Consider the following 25201-nt stretch of genomic DNA (forward strand, 5'->3'; position numbering starts at 1 on the left):
TGAGCACTCTCATTTCCTATCTGACTGGCGTACTCCTGCATCTTGTCTGTGATATTAGTTCCACACTATTAGTTCCAACCGATACGGTAGCATGTGACACAGAAATGATAAGGGGGCTCTAGAGCCCCACGGACGTGAGACAGAAAAATACATTAGGTGAGTGGTCTACTCCTATAACTCGTCTGTGGTTAAATAAAAATAAAAATTAAACGGGTTCTGATCCGTGCTAAAAATAATGTGGGTTCTGTTTCAGACTAAAACGATGGTGCAGGTACTGTTCCAGGCTAAAAAGATGATGCAGGAAAAAGTAGGGACACTAAAACCCCGGGCATGAGCACTTTCATTTCCTTTCTGGTGTACAGGTGATTGTAGCTGGTACCATATGTAGTGTTGATGAGTATTTCTCAAAAGTTGGTGTGGAGGCAGCACTATACTGGAGGCACCGAAATCCCAGATGTGAGCAGGAGCACTCTCATACTCTCTCTGATCATATGTGCTGTCATCGCTAACGTCCTTTATCCGAATTTTTAATTTACTAGTAGGTGTTTAGCGATAATTTACGATCTTGTTGGCCGTTTTGTTTATCATGTTTGGAAAATAGATATTCCTATATAACAACGTGTAACACCATTTCCAATGGAAAGATCATTTATAAATAAGATTGGTACTGTCGTACCGAAGTATGATCAAATGCCTCATAATATTGTGTTCTTCATTGAATTTATCAAAGTGTTGCTAACTGCTGGTTACCAATAAATTATGTTCGATAATTCATCGTTGGCAATAAGATGGATACTTTCGAAGATGACATGTTTGCTCTCAGCGACGAGGAGTTACCGATACAAACATCGGAAAACAACCCCGTGGAAGAGCATTTAATGAAACAGTTTTCTGATGTGCAAGCTCGTATTGAAAAAACAACTAACGATATCAAAGAAATCCAAGATACGAGAAGACGAATTCTAAAACAGTTACGAGATCATGCTCTGTACGGAGAAAATATAACCTCGGATTCTGACAGTGACGTGAGTTACTTGATCGTAATAACAATGAAAAATAAATAATTATTTTGTTACAGTTTAATACATTCAGAGTACTATCTACATGTTGTAGTTGTATACCATCGATGGGCAACCAACTGTGGAAAAAAAAAAGAAACGAAGTATTGGGAAGCTTGGTCAAATTTTAATTGTACAAAATAGCTGGAAACGAGTTCTTTGGGATAAATGGATCATTGGTATAGTTCTGCAAAATACTTCAACGCAGTAAGTACATTATAGTAACTATGCAATGACAAATTTGTACATACATGTGTTGTTTTATAATCTATAATCGATAAGAATCAGAATAAAAGAGAAAAATGTATTGATGCTACTGCTGGACAAAATACTTAAATTTAATTGTAACAAAGTAAGCGCTTTCTATAAGTAAAATTAATCTTCTATATAGACTGCTCCTTTTAAATGCTTTTATTTCTCAAAATAATTATTGTCATTTTGTACTAACCACTTATAAAATTGTAAAGGATCAAAGTCTTCCACACAATGTTTGTTTCGTTTGTATTCACTTTACAAAAAATTTTGTTTTTATTTACATAAGACCTTATAACATTGAAAATATTGATTTTCTTCAGAAATATTTCTTCATAGATTTAAGTACTGTTAATAGCAGAACATTTCTATCGAGTTCTATAACAAGATCAAAAATGTAAATCTATAGCAATCGATAGATTGCTCGAAAGCAAGAACAAACATTAGAAAAATTAAGTTGTATTATACATATATTTCTGCATGTAGCAACTGGAAGTATAATTTGATACACCTTACGACTATGCTACATTTGTTCTAGGCAGTACTATTACCATCTTAACATCAAACATAATAACTATCGTAAAAATTCTTATAGTGATATATGTGTATATACATATACACAGAAACACAGGCAAAGATTTAACGAAAATATAAACTCGTACTTTCCGACTATTAAGAAATAAAATCGATTTGTTTTCTTTTTTATTGACTGATTTTGTCTTTATACTAAAAGAAAAGAAAAGAAAGTAACTATAAGCATAAGCATTTCTTAAATTTGCAAAACGAAGGAAATATGACAGTTGGAATGCAAGTGTTGCTCGACATGTAACAGGAAAAAATGAAATATATTAAGGTCATCTATGCTTTCAAGGTCAATCATGTAAGCAACGCTGTAATCTTACTATGCGTGTGTGAAGTCAGTTTAAAAATGTTCTGAAATCGTATCTTGACAATTTACAAATATTCATAGTTCTCATCGAGCCTAACATTTTTAATAGACCGTAACAAGTTTGTTATTTGTCAATTATCAAAAATGTTCATACAATAACAGTGCTTGTATAGGTAACGTCAACTCGAAAAGCTGACTCTATGTTCCTTATCTTAGCAAATAATTCACGCGTTCGGCGCACCGATCTTAATTCGCATTAATTCATTGGTAACCATTACTGTCTATCTAATACGTTCGTTGTAACCGACTTGATGCGTGTCACTGTAGATACGATGAAAAAGAACGAAACGTTTGAACGTGGATACGCTTGCTTCCGATGCACCAGACAGCCGACATTACTTTTTACAAATCAGTTCTGTGTGTTCATCTCTCCCAAGTGCAATATAGTCGTCAGGGGAATAATCGAAGAGTACAAAATCGTACCTGAAATTATACATATGTATAAATTAAATGCATAAACGACGGCTCTTATTAATCTAGAAGAGTTGGTACATTTTGGTATAGTAATGAATTTACGACTTTACTTATCTCGAGGCTCAGTTCATGTTATCAAAGCCGTTTCCAAGGTGTTAAGAATTTTAATTTAAACCTTAAATTGCAACTCACCTAAACATCTCGTACAGATCGTTGATCTGTGACTTAGACAATTGAGCGAAGTAATTCTTGATTACATCCTTTGTTTGAACACCTCTCGTCGGGTTCTTCCACTCTGGCTTAATAATGTGTCCTACGTGAGCTTGTTTTATCAGGTAATCTTGATCTTCCTTTACAAAACATATATACCAAAGTCTTAGCAAGATATTACTTGAATCTATTTATAATTATGATCGATCGACCAAAAAATGCTTACATGAAGCGTTTCAAATTTCGCTATCACATCGAATCGTACTTGACACGGTGTACAAAAGTTCACGACCGGTGTCCAATGCATATCCAGCTCATTACCGGCTCTCCATTGGCATAACAACCATCGTACAAATTCCTCGAACAATGGGTACCTCGGACCGTGTCGTCCATTTGTTTTTGGATCCTGATTTTGAGTTCAAAACAAGAGAAATAACAATAAGAATGCATTTATTACATATGCGACAAATTTTCTCGGAAGTATGTGCGGAACGTTTACCCTTGATCTGTAGTGCCAGACGATATGAGCTCCCAGATTGCTATGAAACGTGTGCGGCAAACTGTGCTCCAGTTTATCTCTGTAAGCGCTAAGCAATCTTTCGAAGGGGTGCCTGACTATCAGGAAACTGGTACTGTCGTTTAGGAACTTGTTCAATTCATCTGCCGTGTATCTAGGATATTTCTGTCTTGCCAGAGAAACTGGTACAGCCTTCGAGGCCTTTAAGAACTGTGGACTGTATCTGAAAAACAAAGACAATATTAATGGGACTGAAAAAAACAGTTTCATCCGTTCGAAGATCTAAAACCGTACCCAGCAAGTAAATTAAAATTGTACATCCACGACGTCGATGCTGCTTTGAAGACGTTGCACCATATCAAGTGGTACTCTTTATTTACAAGGAACTCCCAGGCATTGGGTCTATGAAGGGAATCGTTTCCAGGTCGATCCAAACCCTCCTCCGCGCATCTCTCGGTCAAAAATTTCCTCCTGACGGCTAAACGCCGCTCGGTTTCAGCATTTGTTGCTTCTTCCATTAGCTTCTCTTCTGGGGTCAGGTTGGAGTCTTCCTAAGAACATACAAGCAAATTCTTTTCTTTTAAATACATACATACATACACGCTAACAGAGGTGTACGCTCGCTACAGCGTTTTGAATCTGATTCCGACAACATTGTTGGCCAACAATCTACTTTGCAATGAATATTTCCATAGATTTTTTTATCTACGAGAAAAATATCGACGGCATCTATAAGAAGCACGAGGATGATTTATCAAAAAAATGATGCAACCGCGCGGATATTGATTGCACCATGTAAGGGAAAACATTTAATAGGCGTATACATATAGCATAATCGACATCGACGGGCATCGATTTCACTGGTTGCATGTGCAAATAGCTAGAAACCTCGAGTGTAATACCCGCGAAGAGAAAACACGAGTTTCAATTAACCAGGCAAGCAATCGTGTTAAGACTCGAAGAATAATGTAAATAAATTGTTTGCGAATCACGCCAAGGACACAATATCGCGGCAGCGTTTCTTTGGAAAATTATTGGTCCAATTCGAATGACCGCGAACTATTCTCAAACAGGATAACATGGCAGTGGAAGGAAGTTATACAACATGATAGCACGGAATGCTGCGTAATAACGCTACGGTGTTATATAATGTTTGTTTGTTGACACGGACGCCTCAACACGTCCAGGTTTTATTATTCGTCGTTGCAGATAGGTGCGAAATGAATCAAAGATTCACAGCGCCGTGGTACAAAGAGGATATACCACGGTGGCATTTTTCTTTCTACGTTATGTTCACCGAAAGATCGGTGATGAAAATCTATCGAACAATAAGGACTCGAAATCCTGTTTAACTCTACTCTTCTATCAAAAAACATGGATTGATTTCTTCGATGGAACGTTCGGGGCATAGATACAGTGATTTCTCTATATATGTCAACAATACCTGGATGATAAATGTCGTGGAATTATCCCCACCACCGCGGGGTGAACCCTGTGGGGGGCCACGAAGCTCGAGAGGCCTCGGTAAACATAACACGGCTCGGGTATGTCTCCTGGACGATACATGACGCTAGCAAGACCTGTGTTGTTGACATATATCGAGAATTCACTGCATATTGCGAAATGACTTCATCTTGGTTTATCGAGCGGTTTAAAAAACAGAGTTTTGTTGTACGGCGGCGCACGTGGGCAAAGACAAAACGCAAAGCATCCTACGGCAACCGTATGGCCCACATTTCCGGCGTCGGCGTCGGTGTCGACGTCGGCGTCAACCTCGGCGCTGTCGGTATTCATTGTCAGCTTCTAGGCGGAAATCAATAAACGGAAGCCGTTGCTTTTGCATTCAGTGTTTCCGGTCGGCCGGCTATCGCGACGCCACTGTAACCTGGCCGTGGTCCGTTTTTAGAAATAGAATCGGAAGTGGAAAGGGATCAAACTACCGTACAGCGAACATCCCCTGGTTCAGGTTAGGGTAGAATCGATTATACCGTCTTCCCGTGCCATCATATTGTGAAAATCTTTCGAACTGGAACATTTCAGGCGATGCAAAGTTATGACAGAGAAAGGGTGGGGTCTAACCGGAGTTTGCTAGCACAAGCGCACGTTTCCGATTTGCCGGCAGTCGGGTATTTCGACTCCACGGAGAAATTAGGAAATTGAATTAACCTTGTCAGTTGTGCAGAAGGTCGGAACAACGCGTGTCGTGTGTTGCGAGCTGTCCGGATAAGAAAGTCGCTCCGGTAAGCAACGGGGAAAGCTTTGAAATCCGAAGCTTCGGTTAGTCGGCTGGAAGCCTGCAAACGTCTTCCCACGATTACGAGCTCCGAATCGTTTATTTCCCTTAAGCACGCCTGGTAATTGTTTGTTGGCTTCGCACCACGTAAATATACGCATCGAAAACGAGAAGAGAACAAGACCAGAAACGCGTACACTTCCACCCTGCGGTTGTCCCACTTGCGCCTTAACGCGCTGCTCGAAACGCTCAACGATCTAATTGAACCGTTTCTTTCTCGATCGAGAAAGAATACGAAAAGTTTGAGTTTATATCGCAGAAAGAGCTTTAGCTGAAAATTGACTGGTCGCCATCGGTTCTGTTTCGCCTAGAATTCTAGCAACACGGCAATCCTCGAAGAAACGTTGCTCCCGTAAGTCTTGAATTTCGAGGACACAATGCCCTTGCCCTTAACGATCGAATCGCCGGGATCATTGTGGGGAAATGATATAAAATCGTTGCAACGCAACGGCAACTCTGTTTAATGATCATTGTAATTAAGCGGTTCCGAGAAGAAGGAAGGTTCGCATCGCGGTGACGCGTATAGCTAGATCGTGGAACGATCGCCTTACGTAAAGAGATGCGAACATAGATTGGCAGAGTTCCAGGCGCAATGCGGCACGCGATCGTACATCGTACACGACCACGACCGCGCTCGCCCGATACGGCCCCTTTAAGCATGCAAAACGATGCTTACTAGCTACCCCCTTGATCCGGGCAATTACTGCCACCGGCGTGGCAGAGATCGATCTTCCATCGATACGCGTACGACTTGTCGTCTCGTTTCATCTCTCTATCCGTTTCGACGTTCGCTCTTCTATCGAGAGAAACATAAACTGGCGGTTTCCAGTACTTCGATAACCACTGCACACACGTGCGCCGCGCCGCACAGTGGGAATTTTGGACGAAATCGGATTCAAAATCAAAGAACTTTCGGTAGAAATGAGGTAGAGCGATGAAATTTTTTTTTAATTTAAGCTGAAACTTTGTAGAATATGGAAAAATAGGGAGATTATGGTACAAACGCTTTTTAACCTTGAGAAAATTCGTTAAACTTGCACAATTTCAAGAAAATTGTGGTTTTTCCAATACCACGCGCGGAAAAATTTTTTTTTTAACATGCTATACATCATTTCCCATAGGTTTTTTCACGCTGATTTCAAATCTGGTCTCAAAATTTGTCTACGACCTCAGGATTTTGCAAAAAATAGATTTTCGTGACAAAAACTGATGAAATCATTTTTTCGTTGAAATGATTGGATGGTAATAATCTCCCTATTTTTCCCATATTCTACAAAGTTTCAGCTTTAATTTTAAAAAAATTTCGTCGCTCTACCTCATTTCTATCGAAAGTTCTTTGATTTTGGATCCGATTTCGTCCAAATTGCCCACTGTGCGCCGTACACAAGAGCTTATTTGAAACATTTGAATTTTCACCGTGTCCGATTGAAATTGTAAGCCGACAGTTTCGAGATGAAACACCGTGCGTTCTGCGCTATGGAGCTTAACTTTTTAACCTCTTAAGCACCGTACGCCACTATAGCGGCGTCCGTGGAAAGCATCAGTTTGAACGGTAACGCCACTATAGCGGCTTTTGTGCTATTCGCGGCCAGGCGCGCCGTCCCTGGGAGACACATTTGCGGACGAGCGCGCCGTGCTTAAGAGGTTAAGGCACTAACACGTGTACTTTTCAACGACAGCTTAGATATTGTCAGGGAATGTGGGTTAGGCGAGTCAAATCAGAAAGAAAAGTAAAAAACGTGTAATACCGCCCAAAATCATGATATCCACGAATGCCACTATAGCGGCGTACCGTTCAAACTGATGCTTCCCACGGAAGCCGCTATAGTGGCGTACCGTTCAAACTGATGCTTTCCACGGAAGCCGCTATAGTGGCGTACCGTTCGAACTGATGCTTTCCACGGAAGCCGCTATAGTGGCGTACAATAGTTAAAAGGTTAAACATCTTCCGTCGCAAGCTACGACGAACTACGCTCCGGAAAACTACGTGCCACTGCGCTGGTACAAGTTCGCGATGCGACGCGGAGCTGCGTTTCGGACAAAGACCCTTCTCTCTCTCTCTCTCTCTCTCTCTCTCTCTCTCTCTCTCTCGTGAAGACGCGTTTCACCCAACCTAAACCCACTAACTGGAACGATAGTATTCTTCGACGGGCTGCCGGGAGTAATAGCTTTTTGGAAAGAAATCTTACTGGTGCTGGTACACTGGTAATCTTTCAGAATTTGGCATTTTCTTTCGACGGACCTCGCGACGCGTGTAGTTTGCAATTTGAACGTATTGTGACGGTTGAACCAAAGTGGAAAACTTTGAACTTATAGGAAATTCGAGATAATCGAAAGAAGTGATCCAGAGGAAGAAGGAAAGTAGGCAAATCGATGACCCGGCCAAAGAACATAAAACATAGAACATAGAACAAGTCTCCTCCTAGAAACAAAAGAGATCTCCGCTATCCTTCCGTGCATCTCCTCTTCCACTTGCCGCGCGCGGATAAAAGATTGCGCACTCACCTCCAACAAAAGGCCTTGCTGCACGCTATTGCCAGCATCCTGGCTCGACAGGGCCAACACCAGCAATGTTATCACACCGGCGACCAATAGCACTCGACGAATCGCCGCGAATACGTGCCGTCGCGGTGTCATCTTCTCCCGATGGACAGTCTTCCTTCTGTACTCATGTCGAACTGTAAAACATTTGGAAACGTATGCCTTAGTATATCGGTTCGCGGCATCTCAATTCAAAAAGTATGACATCAGCCTCTAGATTCGATCGCAACCGAAACTTAATCGCAACGATTTGAATTTATTGAAAGATTAATACCGGCTGGAACAGTATCGGGGATCGATTCCATCGATCAGATATCATTACCATAACCGAGTTAAGTTTTCCTCTTATGCGCTCGCGTCTACTATAATTGATTGTTCAGTCAAGTTTTCAGGGACATTACAAAACACTACGTGTAACACTTTGAAAGGATTCTTTCAAACCCGTGGATCTTTTCTCGGTGTATACACATGGTTATACGCGATAGTAGAATAGGCGCGCGGTTGCTTCCGGGCTAGCTACTTTCGATAAATTATAACTTTAGCGGTGCGATCACAAACGAATGTCGCGATAACGTGCGATTAGTTGCACGGTTGTAATTTCGAAATAACCTCGACTCGTATTGCGATCGATTCGTGTAACAACAATTCCAAAACAAATACGGACAGTCGGATAGAGTTCCGTTCCCGGAAAAAAAGATTAAAACAAAAAGAACTTGGTTCTCAAACACCGCCTACCAAACAACCACACACAAAACTGCATAAGCGCATACGAAAAAGTATGCCACGCGAGCATCCTTTCAATTGGTGAAATTAACGTCGTTTCCGGAAAGGGCAAGGTCGTGATTCTAGCCACGTTAATTTTTGCATAGCGAGTCACGAATCTTGCACAACCACCGCATCATTCCGATCGAAAGAGTACCTCGAGCGAGCAATGCGGTTGTATTGGCCATGCGTTCCTTGGGTCAATGGGTCAGATAACACCCATCCTTTCACCTTTATCCTCTAGTCCTTTTTTCCGTTCGTGGAAGAACGATTCTATTTTGTCACTCGCGAATCTCGCCGCACTGTTTTGTATATTTATCGAACGATTCGAACTTTCGTGTACGTACCACCAACGGACATATGTATATGCCCCGATGTCAGAACTCAAGGATGCATCTATCGCACCCCCGACACAAAACTGAACTTTTGGCTTCGCTGGATGCCAAGTCCTGCGGTACGCTGCGGTTTCTTCGGTTCTCGGTGAATGGAGTCGTGTCGATGCGTCTTCGTTGTCCTGTGGAATCCTCGATTAACGAGACAGACACGTGATGTACCTGACCGATCGACCGAAAGATACAGACGGCACACGATCACGGCGGCATCCTGCAGTTCACTGAAGCCACTCGGAGTCAGAGTCGGAGTCGGAGTTCGAAGTGACTCGAACCCGGACCGTTCCATGTGTCCTCGTATCGTGTCGTCTGCTGCTAGACGACTCGATCGTTGCCTCTGATTGGTTCGCGTTTTCGCGGGTCGATTTGTTGCCAAACACTGTTACGCCTGCGCGAAAATAGGCCTGACCGAGTCTGCTAACCTCGCTATCGGAGCAGTTCCATTCATTCCTTGGCAAATAATTAACGATAATGGTAACTCGTTCGATGAACGACTATGTCTCGAGCTTTTCGGCTTAAACGTCAGAACGAAATTCGCTCGAACACGCTTTTACCGGCCGTGATGTACCGATCTGATTTATGTCGATAAGATCGGTGGACGACGTTACCGACGGAAACATTTTCTCCGTCGGTATTGTCGTAAGATAATTAACTTTGTGTTTCAGAATACTGTACGATCCCCAAATTTATGTCGATCTAAAAGGATCCAACGAAGTTCGCGGTACGTCGTCGTTTTGGACATTGATGGATAGTACGTTCTGGTGTCGGACCGATACCATTCAGCCTCGAAAAGAAGTTGTTGCTACCGTCGTTTTCGACTTACCAAAATTTAACGAGAATTCGTATTGCGATGCGTACGGTACAATTTCGTACGAAATCGACGAAAAACAATATCAAACCCCGGTGTCTGCTATACGTCTCTGTCTCGGGGACGCGGTCGATAGCAGTAGCGGAATCAAGTTTACAAACAACGCGGAGCAGAATATTTTAGCGCTAAAAAGCATATCGATCGAAAAGACCGTTGATATACAAATCGAAAATCATCCTGGACGGGGGGAACAACTTTTAACATTCTTAGAGGAGAAATCGTTCAAAGATCTCTGCCCGTGCGTATACGTCGCGAAGACAACCGGAAGTCTGATGTTCTGCCTAATAGAGACACTGCCCATGGTCGAAGGACGGGCCAGATTACGAATATTTTCAAAGTAAACAAAAAACAATCTTCATGCGAAACCGATGGCCTATCAGATGCGTTAAATTTTCTATTTTACATTGTAGGTCTAGTTGCCAGATGAGTATAATTTTACGACTGCTAAGAAACGAATTTCCAGACATGACTGTTCAAGACAATGATAATTACGTCCACGCAGCAATGGCTCTATTAGAGGAATTAAAGCTGTACAGAAGAAACGGAAGCACTTTCGAGCATCAAATGGCAAGAGTTAAAACCGACCTACTTATCTCGTGATGACGGTAAAACAGATTTTACTCCTCGTTATCCGTTGACTATTTGCAATTGTAACAGAAGTTCGCCAATTCCAGTAATTTAAGTTTTATTTGTTACTCTTTACATTTACATCTATGTACATATATACACACACTTGTTATTAAACTATCAGTTTATACGAAATATTATAACTAGCTCAATTAGAACCTCGTATTCTTGTTACCGTTTCCCTAGTTCCTTCTCCTAGACAATAATATCAGGGTAGCATGGCATAAGTAGCAGCATCGTAACAACTAGTATCAGACTCTGCTAGTATCGAGGTCCCGCTAAAAACCGGTTTTATTTACCGCTAACTATAGGCATATCTTCTTACGGCTCTGCGTTTGCGTAAACGCGTCGTCCACATTTCACGAAATTTTTAATTACCTCGAACAATGTTTCGAACGAAGAATTACAGCCTATCGGAAGAGGTGCTCGATTTCTATTTAATTTAAGTGGTATAACATTACATAAAAGCCTGGCCTACTTTCCAAGCTCGCCAGAAAAATTCTGTAACAAGCAGTTTGCAAGTGACTTACCGGACCTATCGGTTATATTCGGTTATACTCTTCATTTCGCTTTCTTTCCTCCAAATACGGAGAAAGCTCAAATGATAGAGAATATTTATTATCGTTTCATGGGAATAATCCTTGTTTAAGTTCTGCCGCCATTTTCCCTGTTTTATCGGTGAATGTGTGCGTGCGTGTGACGCATCTGTGTCTGTGTGCTGTCTCGGTCAGTTTATCTTTGGTTCCTTATGTTTGATAGGTGTCTGCTGCCATCATCTGTTCCGTGGAATTCTGTAATGTTGTATGCAGTATCCATCCACATATTATAAAAAAGATCGCGTGATTTCAGAACAACAAATGGCTAACTCGTTAGATGTCGTCGATTGGGAAGGTAGATTTGACAGCACTCAGTAATATTTACACTCGAAATTTTTAGCATGTCGTCAAAAGTTTCCCCAACAAGTATTATTTTTAGTATCTTGTTTTGACGTGTGTCAAAAAACGATTTCAACGATGACACAACTCATCGTGTTGAGCTTTTTAGGAAGACGGCTTACAACATATTCCTTTTTATCCAAATATCATAAAAGCTGAGTTATTTCTATTTCTACTTGGATGATATGCCTTAGTTTCGTTCGAACAAAGTCCCATTATATTTTGCGCACTCGTATTTAATCGTACACGCTCGTGTATTTTCAATGAAAGAGGTCAAATTCATTTCGAATAAACAAACTTTTTGGCATCGAGGTACCGTATAAAGATGAAATATTCAATTTCTTAACCTTCTTAAAACAGGTTATTTCCTATGTGTCTATCACAATTCACGGCTTTATAATTAAGTTAATAGGCTGTTAGTTTGTATTTAATTACGATATTAAGGCAACGTTAGAGTTGTTATTGATTCTGTATTTTTTACTTCCTTTTCGTAGATCTTAGAAGGCAAGCAAGACATTTGGAAAATGAGATTGATGCGAAATTGGTGGCATTCAGCAAGCTTGGTATTAACACAGGATCCAAACTTGTAAACAGCGACGAAGTGCCGCTTTTGGACGAGGAACATGTTTTTGAAAACATGGCTTCCGAAATAGAAGATTTACTAGCCAAAGTAAGTTGAAAGTGCAAGCACCATACATCGGTGGATTAAAAATCTGTTTTGTCGTAGTTGTCTTCGATAAATGAGAGAATGAGCGAATTACAACCTAACGGTGCTGCAATGTTGCATACCATGCAACGTCATAAAGACATATTGAAAGATTATAAACTGGAATTCAGTAAGATTCGAAATAATTTTGCAGCAAGAAGAGACAGGGAAGACTTACTTGGAAGCGTTCGTAAAGAAATAGAGTATGTACGATGATTGTCTCATTACCCCAGACATTTGTTAATTATTTGTAACATCTGTAACTTACTTTGTTGGGCAGCAATTATAAAAGCGTAAGAGGACTAAATCGCAGAGAGATGTTCATGAAGGAAAATCAACATATTCATAAGTAAGCGAACTTTACTCTGTACTTCATTTTATTCCGACGTATAATATTTCTCGCTAAAAACTGAATTGCCTCTGTACTTATAAGTCGTTGTTAATCAGGTACAAAAATTAATGGAAAACATTATTGCTTTCAGCTCGGATCGGCTAATAAACGATCAAATAAGCATAGCAATGGAAACACGGGAACATTTAATGACTCAGAGACAGGCATTCAAACGTATACAAACCAGGTTCAATGATATATCGAATCGTTTCCCAGCAGTGAACAGTCTAGTGCAAAGGATAAATTTACGCAAGAGGCGGGACTCCCTTATTCTTGGACTTATCGTTGGTTTCTGCACATTTCTAATGCTCTTGTATGCTTTTCACTAAATTTCATTCCACACCAAAGTACTTCCATCCCAGCGGGTTAGGCGATCCATGTATTATATGGCAAGCGCGATCGGTTTGCCCGTTTTTCTATAGTAAAACGGTATAACGTTTCAATATTTTTATCGATTGTCTATGTATCTACAATTTTGTCAGCGTACACTTTCTTTGTTTTTGCATAGACAATGTACACGGAATTACGGAAGATAAATAAAAATATTTTTGTTACTAAAAACATCCAAAACTCTCGCAGTATACCGATATGCGTTACATGGATAAGAAATATTGAAAACGGAAAGAATTGTGCACCGAGTTAAGCGAATGATCGAGCGAATGTGTTGTAAAAGTGAGATACAAAAAAAATGAAAATGTAATACTGTACAGCTTTTTTTATACCTAATATAAGCCGTGGATGACACTATGTATAAAACTTTAATCCACGATCGACATGTTAATTTAATAAATGTTAAAATCAATGGTGAAAGTTTTACCCATTTCGACAATTATATCTGTATTGTTTTCTTTTCTTTTTTTCGACTTCCTATATACGTGATAAAGAAAAATTGACTTTTTTAATAGATGTATATTATATATACGTATAGGAAACGATAAAATGATTTTTTGGCTTGTCACCGGTACAACAGACTGATACTCGAAGATTTTTCATTCGTTTTTATTCGCCACTGCGTTTACGAATAGAAAGACAGTTTATCTACAAGTAATATGCCTACGAGTCAATGTTAACACGTTAAAGCAAATAAAAAAGGAAACGAACAATACAGTTTTTCGTAGCAACGAAAGAAATAAAATATCGAAACATTTCGATCAAATTGAATTGATAACATTAGTCATGTTTTCTTTCCTTTTGCTTTTTTTTTACTAAGAAGTATTGGTTTTACATACACGAAGACATTTATACATGTATATATACACATACACACGCGCGTACATACATATATGTATATATATGTATCAATGTATGGCATATATGTTTACAAGTCTCTCATTCGAGTTCACAAAACACAGCGCGTTAAGAAAGTTATCGTTCCGGCAAATACGATGCCAGTTTCCACGTATACTAGATACCACATTTATAAATTACATCTCGTCTTGCGATAGGAACTCAAGCAGAAATTGTAAAAGTATCGAATATAAGGTACATATGCTCACCTAAAACTGCTTTTATATTCTTTAATATATATTATTTACACTTTGAGACCTTCCGTGCATGTATGATCACAAATCTCACTTTCAGCATTCTAAATTTTGTTTGTTGCTTTTTTTTTTGTTTCCTTTTCCTGTTCAAGAATCTACGGTTTTATACACTTTTTGAAAGGGGGAGGGGGCTACAGTTGGCAAGCCAAGCATCACCGACGTTTCGACTCCTTTATTTTCAATAACGAACGAACGTATTTTAGAAAATTCTTTCCTCATATTTTGATCGAAGTTTATCCCTATTCAAGCATTGTGTAAATTTTTTAATACTGATTTTCGTGAACCCTGTATTTTTTAGCTGTTAAATGTTCGTTTCGTCGCTGCTCTCAACTGTATCCTCCTCCCAAATTAAAACTATGCAAATTAAACTTTGAGGATACATTGGATCCACAACAATGCACCGGGTGTTTCTTCGTAGTATCAAATTTCGCGAAAGGATTGGAAAAAGAAAGAACGTAATTACGATATTCTTATTTATGCCACGCGAATGTATGATTTGCATTCCTTTTTCTTCGACGTTGTATATTTAAAAATCTATGATCTGTTTATAAATGCAATATGTAGTGTATCCGTAGAAACGTAGAAGCTTTCTTTTACTGTATGTACCGCGACAAAACAGTTCTCTGTAGCTAGGAGAGTCGCCTGTAACAGGAGTATATTCACAGATCACGGCTTTCACGGTTCTCCGAAGCCAAGGAAACGCTTCCGGGTCCTTCACACTTTTCTAGAACAGGGATTGGGACACTACTCGTGAAACTGATGTTCTACCAATTGGCTCCGTGAATTAGTTTCTCTACCTTCTAAATTAAATCCGAATTGCCTCCTGTTTTCGCTTAATTACTATTCGTATTATTATTAATATTATTATTACTATTATTATAGTTTCCATGTCGTAGACAATAGATTGCGAGATCCATCTCAAATGTAGCCCTCTACCGAAACTCGCTCAGGCGTACCGACAAACAACAGACATCTACTCAATATACATGCGAGTCTGCATGACTACTTTTACGATTCTGAATATAAATATATTGTGTTGTGTACGTGTACGTGTGTATGCGTGTGTCTGCTATACGCGTGTGTTGTCGTATATACCGTTGGAATCTAATTACTTGTTTTTTTTTTGTTCCTTTAATGCTCGCTACTTTAATAAAAGGGAGAATACTGGGAGACATGGCTACGATCCATTTTTTTTCTCGAAACAAATCACAACTACCGAATTCGAAACGGCATGCGTGTGAGAATTTCGAAAATAAATAAGTCGATCTACATTGGCACTTGGTTCGCAAACAATGAACGTTCAGCTTCAATGTAACAGTTTCAACTATTCGGAAAGTCTCCGTCGTCTATGACCACCTTGTCCCCCGCACCCCGTAAATAGTAATAGTTCTGCAATGGGAGAGTACTAGTACTAATGGGAGTAGCAGTTAGTGTAATAAGATTAATGATAGCAGTAGCAATGATAATAATCAACTATCCGATCGATCCAACGATTAAATAAAAAGTCGAACAGTGTTGCGTATACATCTGTACTCTCCAGCGAGAATTGATCGTTCGCTAATACTACTACTTTTATTGTATCTCTTCCTCCTCTTCTTTCTCGGTTCTACATTTAATTTGCCTCTCTAAATCAGAAATACAAGTAAACGTATGCTCTGCTACGGCTACAAATTCTCACAATCGATTCTCACTGGATACCGCGTTCGGTATCAGAACATGATCAGAACATCAACGAATTTTTAATCTCTAATTCAATCCCCCACCCGCTAACAAGAATCTCACTTTTCCGTAACGTTTTAAGAAATTTAGTTTCGTTTTTGTAGCAGACGCGAAACGAGGCCGAAGGGATACAAACCCAATGATTTTTAAAAATACATTTAAACCACAAATGCTAATTTACAAATATTGCGATCGTATCATCTTTGCATCGACTCGAGCGAGAAAAGGATTTCTGGATGATAGAAGATTTGTGTACGTGTTATGTGGGTCAACTTAACACGGACTGGGTCTAAAATTAAAAAGAAAAATAGAGAAGAGAAGAGAAAGGGGATGAAGAAGGGAAAAAAAGAACATTCTAACTACTGAATGACGTTCGCGTTTCATTCAGAGGCGACAACAGCGAGCAAATAACGCTTCGTTAACTTGTAAAGTATTAACGCGAGAGTCTCACGAAGAGACAAGCTCGCATTTCGATGGGTTCGTAGGATCGCGAATTGGAAATGTTCATGCCACACGTTGGTTTCACTTGCCGTATCGAACACGGCGCGATACGACACTATAGATTCACTGTTTCGAATCTACTTCACACCTCCCGATAGATGAGGGCGTGTATCTTCGCCATGCGTTCGCAAGTGCACCCCCTTCTTCGCAAATTCTGTCGCAAGGCTTAGGAAGAGGGATTTGTCCATTATAAAGTCGCTTCCATTGGTCCTGCTTTTAATAAGCAAAAAGGTATTCTTATTCTCAATTCCTATCACAAATTCTCTATTCCTATGAATAATAATCATGTAGCCTGTAGTAGACTGGACAATTGCTGTGATTCAGCGAATACAACATTCAAAGTTAGGCTTTAAGAGTCGCTTACCTATAAAGCCATGCAACCGACTGTTCAAAATGTAAGTTCCTCGGTGTTGTCCGAATCGGATGATAGCTCTTGACGTAGTATCTCCATACACGACTTTGGAATTAGGGTACCTACTATCTTCAAACCCTCGTCTACACCGACAAACAATTTTTATACTCTCCTCGCTTCGATCAACCAATTATGTTTTTAAAGGTAAAAAATCTTACCAGTTCGTAAGCGTACGACTTGCATCTTCGTATTGTGACCAGAGCGAGTAGCCAAAATACTTTCCACGCGACTCCAAACGCTCAGTACCGAGCCAGACAGAACGTTGTAAGACCGTCTTCGAAGTCCAACCTCGCAGTCCATACCGAGCGTTGCGTTTTTACAATTGCCGCGCCAGTAAGCGTGAGAACACGTGTCCACCGATGCATCGTATTGCTGCGACCAATGAGGTTCTGCTTCGTCCGAAGATACTTTCTTGTACTTCTTCTCTAATTCGCCTAGAGTTTCTTGCCTAAGTTGCAGTCCCGTATTGGGCCTTTCGTGCAAAATTATAGATTATTTGAAAATATCTATTTCCAGTCTATTCAAACGAATCGAACAATCGTTTCTACGAATTACCAATACAGTCAACCCTCCTATAACGCGGTTAATTCGGACCACATTGGAATAAACTCAGGATTACATATTGCATAAGAGTATCCCGCGTTACAGGAGGGGGCTGTCGCAATTTTTGCTCCATGTTATAGGAGAGTGTTTATTATACAAGTGAACAATACCTGTAGACCATGTATAATTGGTCTTTCTTGCTTTCGGACTTCTTTTTGGTTCCGGTATCCACAGCGACCGCGAGAATGGCCGTCTGCTTTCCATTACGGATTTGATGACTCAAATAGAATCCTTCCTTGGAGCCCGTCAATTCGGAACATTTGTCCATAGCCTCGGCCCAGCTCATACCGCGTTCCACGTGAACCACGTGGAGTTCGGTTGGTGCTTTTCCGGTCGCGTGTTTCCGTAGAAAACGGAACAGTTTCACCCGTTTCACATTTTCACCAGCAGTTCCCAGGTCAAGGATACCCATATCGAATCGACCAGTTTTCTTCGCTTGGGTCACGATCGCGTTCAAAGTGTCGGTAAAGTACTTGAACAAACGATTCTGCAAATCGACCGGCATGCCAAGTATACGATTCAAGAATTTCGACATGTTATTGTAATCCTTGTCCAGTGTGAGCACGCCGGGCGTACTCTCGCTGTTGCAGATCAAACCCACGCCCACCAATGCATCCGCTACGTCCTTGAAGAAATCGCCGTGATAATCCTGAGGCGGCGGTACGAGCGGTGGTTCGTATCTATTTTAATGGGAAACAATTACAATTTAGTAGAGCGATGAGTAGGCTAAACTTTGTAGGTTAAACATCACTTTCTGGGACCAAAAATGTTGCACTTCTTTTTTTATACAATCCTAGTTTTTGACGAGAAAACTCCAAAAATGCAAGTTTTAAAACGCGCAGTTCACTCGTTCAAAAGTTATACTCGTGCGAAGTTGAGCGATTTCAAGTGTTTTTGACAGGTAAGGGCGCCGCCATATTGGTATGTACTCAGCGTCGCGCGCCGTCTTACCGCTCCCTCCCAACCAACCTTCCGGCGGTTCATCTCATTGGACGATATCTGAGTACATACCAATAAAGCGGCACCCTTACCTGTCAGAAACTCCGCGTTTTAAAACTGGTATTTTTAGAATTTTCTCGTTAAAATCTACAGGATTGTATAAAAAAAAGTGCAAAATTTTTGGTCCCAGAAGGAACCGAATAGCTCTAAAATCTACTAAACATGTATGTTGTCGATTTCCTATGAATCGAAATAAAGTTCTACTTTGCCGGACATTACATAGTAGTTGTAGTTGAAATATACAAACTTCATAATGGTCCTCATGGTAGCTTCCAGAGCCGCCCGACCATATTTGTTGTCGATGTTGAATTGCGAGAGATCTCTCGTTTCTGTGGCACGACGATCTCCGTGCGTGAGAGCACCGAGACTTTCCAGACGTTTCGCGACGATCGATGCGAATCTTCTTTCTCCCGCCAAGTCCGAAATTAGAAATATATATTCCGGTGCGTTGACCTGATTCGAACGATGCGTTCTTCCGAACTGTTGTATTGCTCTGTCGGCGCTCCACGGCAATTCAAGGGTGATGTGTACTCGCCGCATCTGGTTCCTTGCCCGCCTATCACTCTGCAATGATATACCGCTACTGGCCGCTTCCGAGATAATAGCAACGGTTTTCTCACCGTCCATAAATCTGTCCATAGAAATCAGTCGAATGATTTATGATCGATTTTTTGTTATCCTGTCGCTTCTAACCCTCAACTATACCCTCATTACACTCCCATTACCTTTGTTTTTCGGTCAAATTCAGTGTTTCCAAAGGAACATCGACCTCGGACCTCGATTCGTATTGAATGGTACCGTCTTCCGTTTGAACAACACGTCCCTTCCTACCGGTCATTTCGGCCACATTCTCGGGCCCGCCAAATTCGTCTATCAATTGATCCAACGTATTGGGTGGTAATCGTTCACCTAGTTCTTCTATTTGCGACAGCAATTCTTTTTTCATGCTGTAAGCACGCTCCACAGCGTCTCTAGACGGTGCTCGATTACGGATCGCAGCGTTTCCACCTATACCCGCTCCGTATCCTACTTATTATTAATATTAACATTATCTTCGTTTAGTTAATCCTTTCGCAAAGTACAGCGTCGTATACATTTCTACGTACCTGGTCGCTTTTTCACTGGTTTCTTCTGCTTCTTACCACCTTTCTTTTTTCGTCTATCACCAGAATCTGCAAAGCATACACGTACTTATGTTATACATACATACTTAGGTTATACATACCGCCGGATTCTCGTGAAGATATAGATCGTGTAGGGCTACTATTTTTTTGTAACCTCAAAAGGACAGCGCGTGTAAACACGTGACCGCGTGGCCGAAGGCGCACTACATACCGTAAATTAAACCATTAAATACAGTTAAAATTATATCGTATTTAGTGTAATTTTCAAGTTGGTAAATGTCCCATAAAAAAGTAATGGAGAAGTTCAAACTTCGGGGTGCCCCCCAGTGAAGGGGATAGGCGAACTGACTAAGACATCTACTCATTTTTTTTAGTGAATGCTTAAAATCCGCTGTCTATGTATACAATAAAACGAAGAGAACAATCTGTTAGATCTCGCTGTGCAAGATGCCTATTTCAATAAGACTTACCAGAATCAGATTCGGTATAGTTGAAAGTAGAATCCGAGCTAATATTACTTTCCTCTTCGGTTCTGTGGTCGTCTTCGCTCTCGCTTCCGCTTTGCTTGTACTCCGAACCAGAACTGTGACCACCGTTCCTTTCGTCGTCAGTGAAATCATCATCGGATGGGAAAGTACGTACTCTCTTTGAAGCTCGTTGGGCTGCTTGTCTGACCGGTTTCCTCTTACTGCCGCCGGCCGATCCACCGGCACCATCCATGTCGTCAAGATCGTCTAACCTCTGCATCTTGGACGGTTCGATGCCCAGAATTCGATGTATGTGATTACGGTCCGACGCGGGAAAATGTTTCTCGACTAATGTTTGGAGAACACCCCTGAAAGAATAGATTATAGATTCAATTGAATTCGCTTTGCCCCGGTTTAGTTTTCAGACAGCGTTACTCACTTTGCAGTGGACACAAAATCACTCAGTTCACCGTCGTCTCGTTCTAATTGCTCCAAAGTGCGAGCCTCGCCTGTCGATTGCAAACCAATTACCACGCATTTACCACACTTAACAGCTTCCCGTGCAACCGAGACCGCGTGCTTGACTTTTGCAGCGATACACAAATATTTGAAGAAACGCTGATGCGACGACCAAAACTGACCCCACATAGTCTTTTTCATGCGGTTCTCGGCGTCCAACAATTCTGCCGATTCTTGAAACCTTTGCATCGCTTCGACCCACTAAAAAATACTTTGGGGTTAATACCGAACCGTTTCGCTGTCCGAGAAGCGATTGGCTGTATGATACTCACCAAATAAACGGAACGGTCGTATACTTCGGTGAACTCTTTGGATAGCGGTACTTCTTCTATTTTAAAAGCTACACCGTGAAAGCTCAGTTGTCGAGCAATATACATGCCTCGCAATTTCATGTCCATCGCTACAATTTCCATTGTACCAACTCCACGCTTCTCAACAGCGGTAATGAAATCGTTGAACTCGGGAAAGGGCGTTCCCTCGCCCCATATACCTAGTCGAACCATGTAGGCCATGTTTCGGGGTTCGGAAGCACCTGTAGCACTGGCGTATACTACCCGAGCTTTTGGAAGTTTATTCTGCAGTTCCAAAACCGTCAAACCTGTAACACACATTCTTCGAACATCGATATGTGCAGGACTTGGAAGATATTCAAAACAGGTCACATTTTGAAGATATCAAAGATTTGTAATAGAAATAATATGTACCGGTCTTGGTAGGTTTCGAACTACCCGTTGGACACAAATTTTTTGCACGATGACACTCGTCGAAGATGATAAGACCATCGAAATCCTCTCCGCACCATTGCAAAAGTTGTTTCAAACGACTTTTGTATTTGCCACCGCTCTGGGACGACTCCCCGATCAACGCAGAATACGTACTAAATATCACGCCCTTCTTCACGTTACCGTTCACGGCTGACGAAATTTTTGCGTATTTGAATTTGTTTAAAGCGTGTACCTGCGGACATCAAATTTTTCTATATTGCAATGCCGATTGAATGTTGTTTCTCTACGTATTATAGTTTGTTAATACCTCGATCTTCGATGCACCGATGTCGTTCAAATCACGCTCAGCGTCGTACTTCAGATCGTTCGAAACGGAAACCCAAATAGCGCGTTTACGGCCTTTCATATAATTCTCGAAAATTATGCCCGCTATAGTTCGTCCTTTACCAACTCCAGCACCGTCTCCGATCAGGAAACCGGCGCGCGTGCCGTCTGGTAAGAGGTGCTCGTGCTGTTGAGACGCGTACGTTATAGACTCCAGCTGTAAAGCCGACAACGCTCCGGTTCGTATTGATTCTTCCGGAATTGAGACCTTGTACCAAACGTCCGTTGGTTCGACACTAGACAGCGATGCAGTTTCTACCACAGGATCTGGATGCTTTCGCCCAAGCTTCACTGTTTAATTAATTTAAGCAACAAGAATTTATACGTTAAAAAAAAACATGTCGATGAACGATACGAGCGAATAAGATGAACAAAACATACATTTGGTAGGCATGTAATCGGCATATGTTTCAGCAACGCCCATGTCTTCGTCATCAACCTCTTCCTCTTCTGGTAAAGTTGGCTGTATATTCATCTTAGTAGGATCTGCAGAATTCATCCATAGTTGAGACATAGCCTTGCCTGCAATAATAAATCGATTCGTATTAATCCATTCGATAACATCTTATCATAGAAACAATCTGTGTTAAATGTTTTTATTATAACAAAGTCAAAATTTCATGCCTAGACTATAACCACGAATACCTGATAGTCCAGCCGGCCAGTTTGGATGTAAACCATTTTGGTTTAATAGCTGAACAAGGGGATTCACACCCATGTTCATTCCAGGCATACCCATAAAACCACTCATCAAGCTCATATCCATGCCTAGGGAACAATAGTATAACATAAAACCTCTGGATTGTTCTTTTAGTACCATTATTACAATTGTCAATTATTATGATAATATACAATGGAGTAAGGATTTTTTTTCTTTGTTACATGTGTACGCTTTTCTATTAAGTTACAACCAAATCCATAAAGTTGTTAACGTATGTGCCTGGCTAATTCATACATACATTAAATGTATAATTGATCTTCACAGCACACACAAAAAAGAAATCACACTATGACCATGTTATTGAAAATGAATGAATAACGTTGTGCTTACTCGGTGGGAAAAAGGCTGCAGGATTAAAACCTGCAAGGGTTGCCAATCCAGGTGGGAAACCGTATGGTCCAGCAGCAGCTAACTGCCCCAACTGACTCAATTGACTTGCACTGACAAAATCTGGTGGAGCGCCTTGCGATCCTCCCACACGAACCATTTCGTAACCTGGTGTTGCTGTTTTGGTCACCAGTCCTCCAGGAATTTTGTTACCAAATTTTTGATTCAGCACTGTAAGAAAGACGCGATTGTACACAACACAAATAATATCTCAATATATCACAAATAAAGTCGAATAACTTACTGTTTATTCCCCCTTGTCCTTTGATCATTACATTGGATGGAGCATCGGCAGGTTTTTCATCCTTGATATTTGCAATTCCAGTGGCAGTAGCAAGATCTTTTCCACCGCCTAAAGAAAAAAAATTATCCTTTCGTTCATTGCATCGTAATCTGAGATAAAATAAAAACGACAAAACGTGAACTTGCCTGGTACACCCATGTTATCAGGATCTTCATCTTCATCACTGCTGCTATCTTCATTCATCGCATCTTTGTCTCTTTTGGTTGACTATAATAATCGTTGACAAGGTTATAACGATACATTGTACACGCCATACTTTAAAGAATGGAAATTAGTTTTTCAATCTTATATAATTAACTTAAAATATATGAAAATTTTAGGTAACACGCAACTTTAAATACGTTTACAGAAGACGCATTAGTGTTACAATGATATTTCTATGTTTGGACCAATACAAATAAAATACAATATTCCGCTAGAACCAGAGGAGAATTAAAATAAACAATTCATGATTGAAGAGATGTACAATTTATACGGCTCTAGGAAAAAAGGAAGAGGGGAGGGGAGGGGAGGGATAGAGTACAGAGAGGGAGAACAGATTGTGAGTCATTTGAAATTACAATAAGATACGTTTTCGCGGTGCGCGTACAGCGTCTATAGGTTAGTCGTGCCAAGAGATGTATGCACGGCTAGGGGAATATGTACATTGAACACGGGAAGAGGAAGCGAGTCGTAAACCTTCGATAATAATAAACAAAAATAAAACTCACCATGACAAGAGATATCTGTTCGGTCGTTTGTGTTCTAAAAAAATCACGATGAATAGACACTTGTGCCGAACAAGGAAGGTGTTGATACTATCTTCGTCGCGAGCGAAGATGCTGACTATGTGACAGAGTGCACGGGAGATGGTCACTTTTTTTCCTCCCTTCAGAAAATTATTTGTAGTTCGTGTCTCGTCGAACAGACATCACACGAGGACGACCTCAAGGCTGACAGGTTGTGCGAGCTAGGAAATCACAGTGTGAGAACTGAGTGTGCGCTTGGATCGAGCCATTTATGCGGTCTGGAGCGAGCATGCACTTGAAACGCGTTCGCCGAACACGGCTGCCGCCATCTTGGCTTTCGCCCGGCCCACGGTGCACCGCGATGCAAATACAAAAACACACGCGCTGCGCCTATGGCCGCCGCCGCCGCCACCGCTTACGGAACAAGATCGACGCGGCGTTGCCAAATCGCGACCGCGGCTAAGGGAATGTTTTCAGGAAGCGCGTTAACCAAAAAATTGCCGCGCTTTCTAACGAATCGCTTTCGTTGATCGATTCTATATCACTTTTTATCGTTTCGAAGATTCCTCGGATCGAATGATCACTTGTATCAGCAATATTCACAATTTCATCGATCTTTTTCTTCAATTTTTTTTTTGTGCGGTTTAAAACGCACTACATTACACATTATTTTGATTTGTTATCATGTCGTTCTAAACTAGTATAGCAATCTTGCTATACTATTCCTAATACTACTACAACTATTACTAAATACTACTAACGCAGCTATTACTACCGCCACTACTATCGCTACACTACCACTATGGATTTACGAAACACGTACACTCTAAACTCTTAAAATAAATAATAAATAACGATTATGACGGATTCAATTGCGAGGCTAGCTTGAAAATCGATAAAACTCAATTGAAGACGGCAGCGATAAATGTACATTTGCAATGCGGATAAACGAACGAAAAAGAGGAAAAAAAAGATTTGGGTATGGTGCGACACGAATCGATATTCTGTACCTAAATCTTTCAGGAGATTGTGTCGGAACGTCTAGGCGGACGTTACGAACGGGAATGTGAGATATCAAATGTTTCGCAATGTTATGTATTGTTTTGTAGATTCGATACGATTGCGAACGATTAATCGTCAGGACGCATGCTTTGA

The 25201-nt window shown here is 40.8% G+C and overlaps 4 protein-coding genes across 6 annotated transcripts; 2 read left to right on the top strand and 2 right to left on the bottom strand.

Moving 5' to 3' along the window:
• Nucleotides 1–289: 289 nt before the first annotated feature.
• Nucleotides 290–1370, top strand: LOC143354230 (uncharacterized). Its single transcript, XM_076788142.1, has 2 exons — nt 290–1025; nt 1114–1370. The coding sequence occupies exons 1-2, from the start codon at nt 789–791 to the stop codon at nt 1267–1269; spliced, it is 393 nt and encodes a 130-aa protein (XP_076644257.1). The 5' UTR covers nt 290–788; the 3' UTR covers nt 1270–1370.
• Nucleotides 1371–1451: 81 nt separating this feature from the next.
• Nucleotides 1452–9759, bottom strand: LOC143354228 (carbohydrate sulfotransferase 11). Its single transcript, XM_076788139.1, has 7 exons — nt 9344–9759; nt 8199–8371; nt 3695–3951; nt 3383–3623; nt 3110–3289; nt 2866–3023; nt 1452–2682 (listed from the first exon to the last, which is right to left on the bottom strand). The coding sequence occupies exons 1-7, from the start codon at nt 9354–9356 to the stop codon at nt 2595–2597; spliced, it is 1110 nt and encodes a 369-aa protein (XP_076644254.1). The 5' UTR covers nt 9357–9759; the 3' UTR covers nt 1452–2594.
• A 1779-nt stretch (nt 9760–11538) lies between these two features.
• On the top strand, nt 11539–14589 carry Gos28 (golgi SNAP receptor complex member Gos28). Its single transcript, XM_076788141.1, has 5 exons — nt 11539–11771; nt 12310–12485; nt 12543–12724; nt 12802–12870; nt 13004–14589. Exons 1-5 carry the CDS (start codon nt 11684–11686, stop codon nt 13239–13241), a joined length of 753 nt encoding a protein of 250 aa, XP_076644256.1. The 5' UTR covers nt 11539–11683; the 3' UTR covers nt 13242–14589.
• A 479-nt stretch (nt 14590–15068) lies between these two features.
• Sno (Protein strawberry notch) lies at nt 15069–25164 on the bottom strand. 3 transcript variants are annotated; one of them, XM_076788121.1, is made up of 18 exons: nt 24029–25164; nt 23444–23525; nt 23259–23366; nt 22958–23185; nt 22552–22674; nt 22288–22428; nt 21830–22197; nt 21502–21754; nt 21070–21395; nt 20718–20998; nt 20282–20646; nt 19794–19859; nt 19413–19716; nt 18935–19318; nt 17799–18368; nt 17244–17557; nt 17038–17168; nt 15069–16886 (listed from the first exon to the last, which is right to left on the bottom strand). In XM_076788121.1, exons 1-17 carry the CDS (start codon nt 24029–24031, stop codon nt 17062–17064), a joined length of 4023 nt encoding a protein of 1340 aa, XP_076644236.1. In that variant the 5' UTR covers nt 24032–25164; the 3' UTR covers nt 15069–16886; nt 17038–17061. The 3 variants fall into 3 exon arrangements, with proteins under 3 accessions (XP_076644236.1, XP_076644237.1, XP_076644238.1); XM_076788122.1 differs by having other exon boundaries at nt 19413–19713; nt 24029–25163; XM_076788123.1 differs by lacking the exon at nt 22552–22674.
• Nucleotides 25165–25201: the final 37 nt, after the last annotated feature.

Source organism: Halictus rubicundus, chromosome 5, assembly GCF_050948215.1.
Source record: "Halictus rubicundus isolate RS-2024b chromosome 5, iyHalRubi1_principal, whole genome shotgun sequence".
Lineage (NCBI taxonomy): Eukaryota > Metazoa > Arthropoda > Insecta > Hymenoptera > Halictidae > Halictus > Halictus rubicundus.

Coding starts and splice junctions, on each gene's coding strand:
- LOC143354230 (XM_076788142.1), top strand. CDS start 789: ATGGATACTTTCGAAGATGACATGTTTGCTCTCAGCGACGAGGAGTTA. Junction 1,026..1,113: donor CCTCGGATTCTGACAGTGAC/GTGAGTTACTTG, acceptor TACATGTTGTAG/TTGTATACCATCGATGGGCA.
- LOC143354228 (XM_076788139.1), bottom strand. Junction 3,952..8,198: donor AGCAAGGCCTTTTGTTGGAG/GTGAGTGCGCAA, acceptor GTATGTTCTTAG/GAAGACTCCAACCTGACCCC. Junction 3,024..3,109: donor CGAAATTTGAAACGCTTCAT/GTAAGCATTTTT, acceptor TGTTTTGTAAAG/GAAGATCAAGATTACCTGAT.
- Gos28 (XM_076788141.1), top strand. CDS start 11,684: ATGCAGTATCCATCCACATATTATAAAAAAGATCGCGTGATTTCAGAA. Junction 12,486..12,542: donor TAGAAGATTTACTAGCCAAA/GTAAGTTGAAAG, acceptor GTTTTGTCGTAG/TTGTCTTCGATAAATGAGAG. Junction 12,871..13,003: donor GAAAATCAACATATTCATAA/GTAAGCGAACTT, acceptor TATTGCTTTCAG/CTCGGATCGGCTAATAAACG.
- Sno (XM_076788121.1), bottom strand. Junction 22,675..22,957: donor TGCAGCCTTTTTCCCACCGA/GTAAGCACAACG, acceptor ATTGTTCCCTAG/GCATGGATATGAGCTTGATG. Junction 17,558..17,798: donor CAATTATACATGGTCTACAG/GTATTGTTCACT, acceptor TTTGCACGAAAG/GCCCAATACGGGACTGCAAC.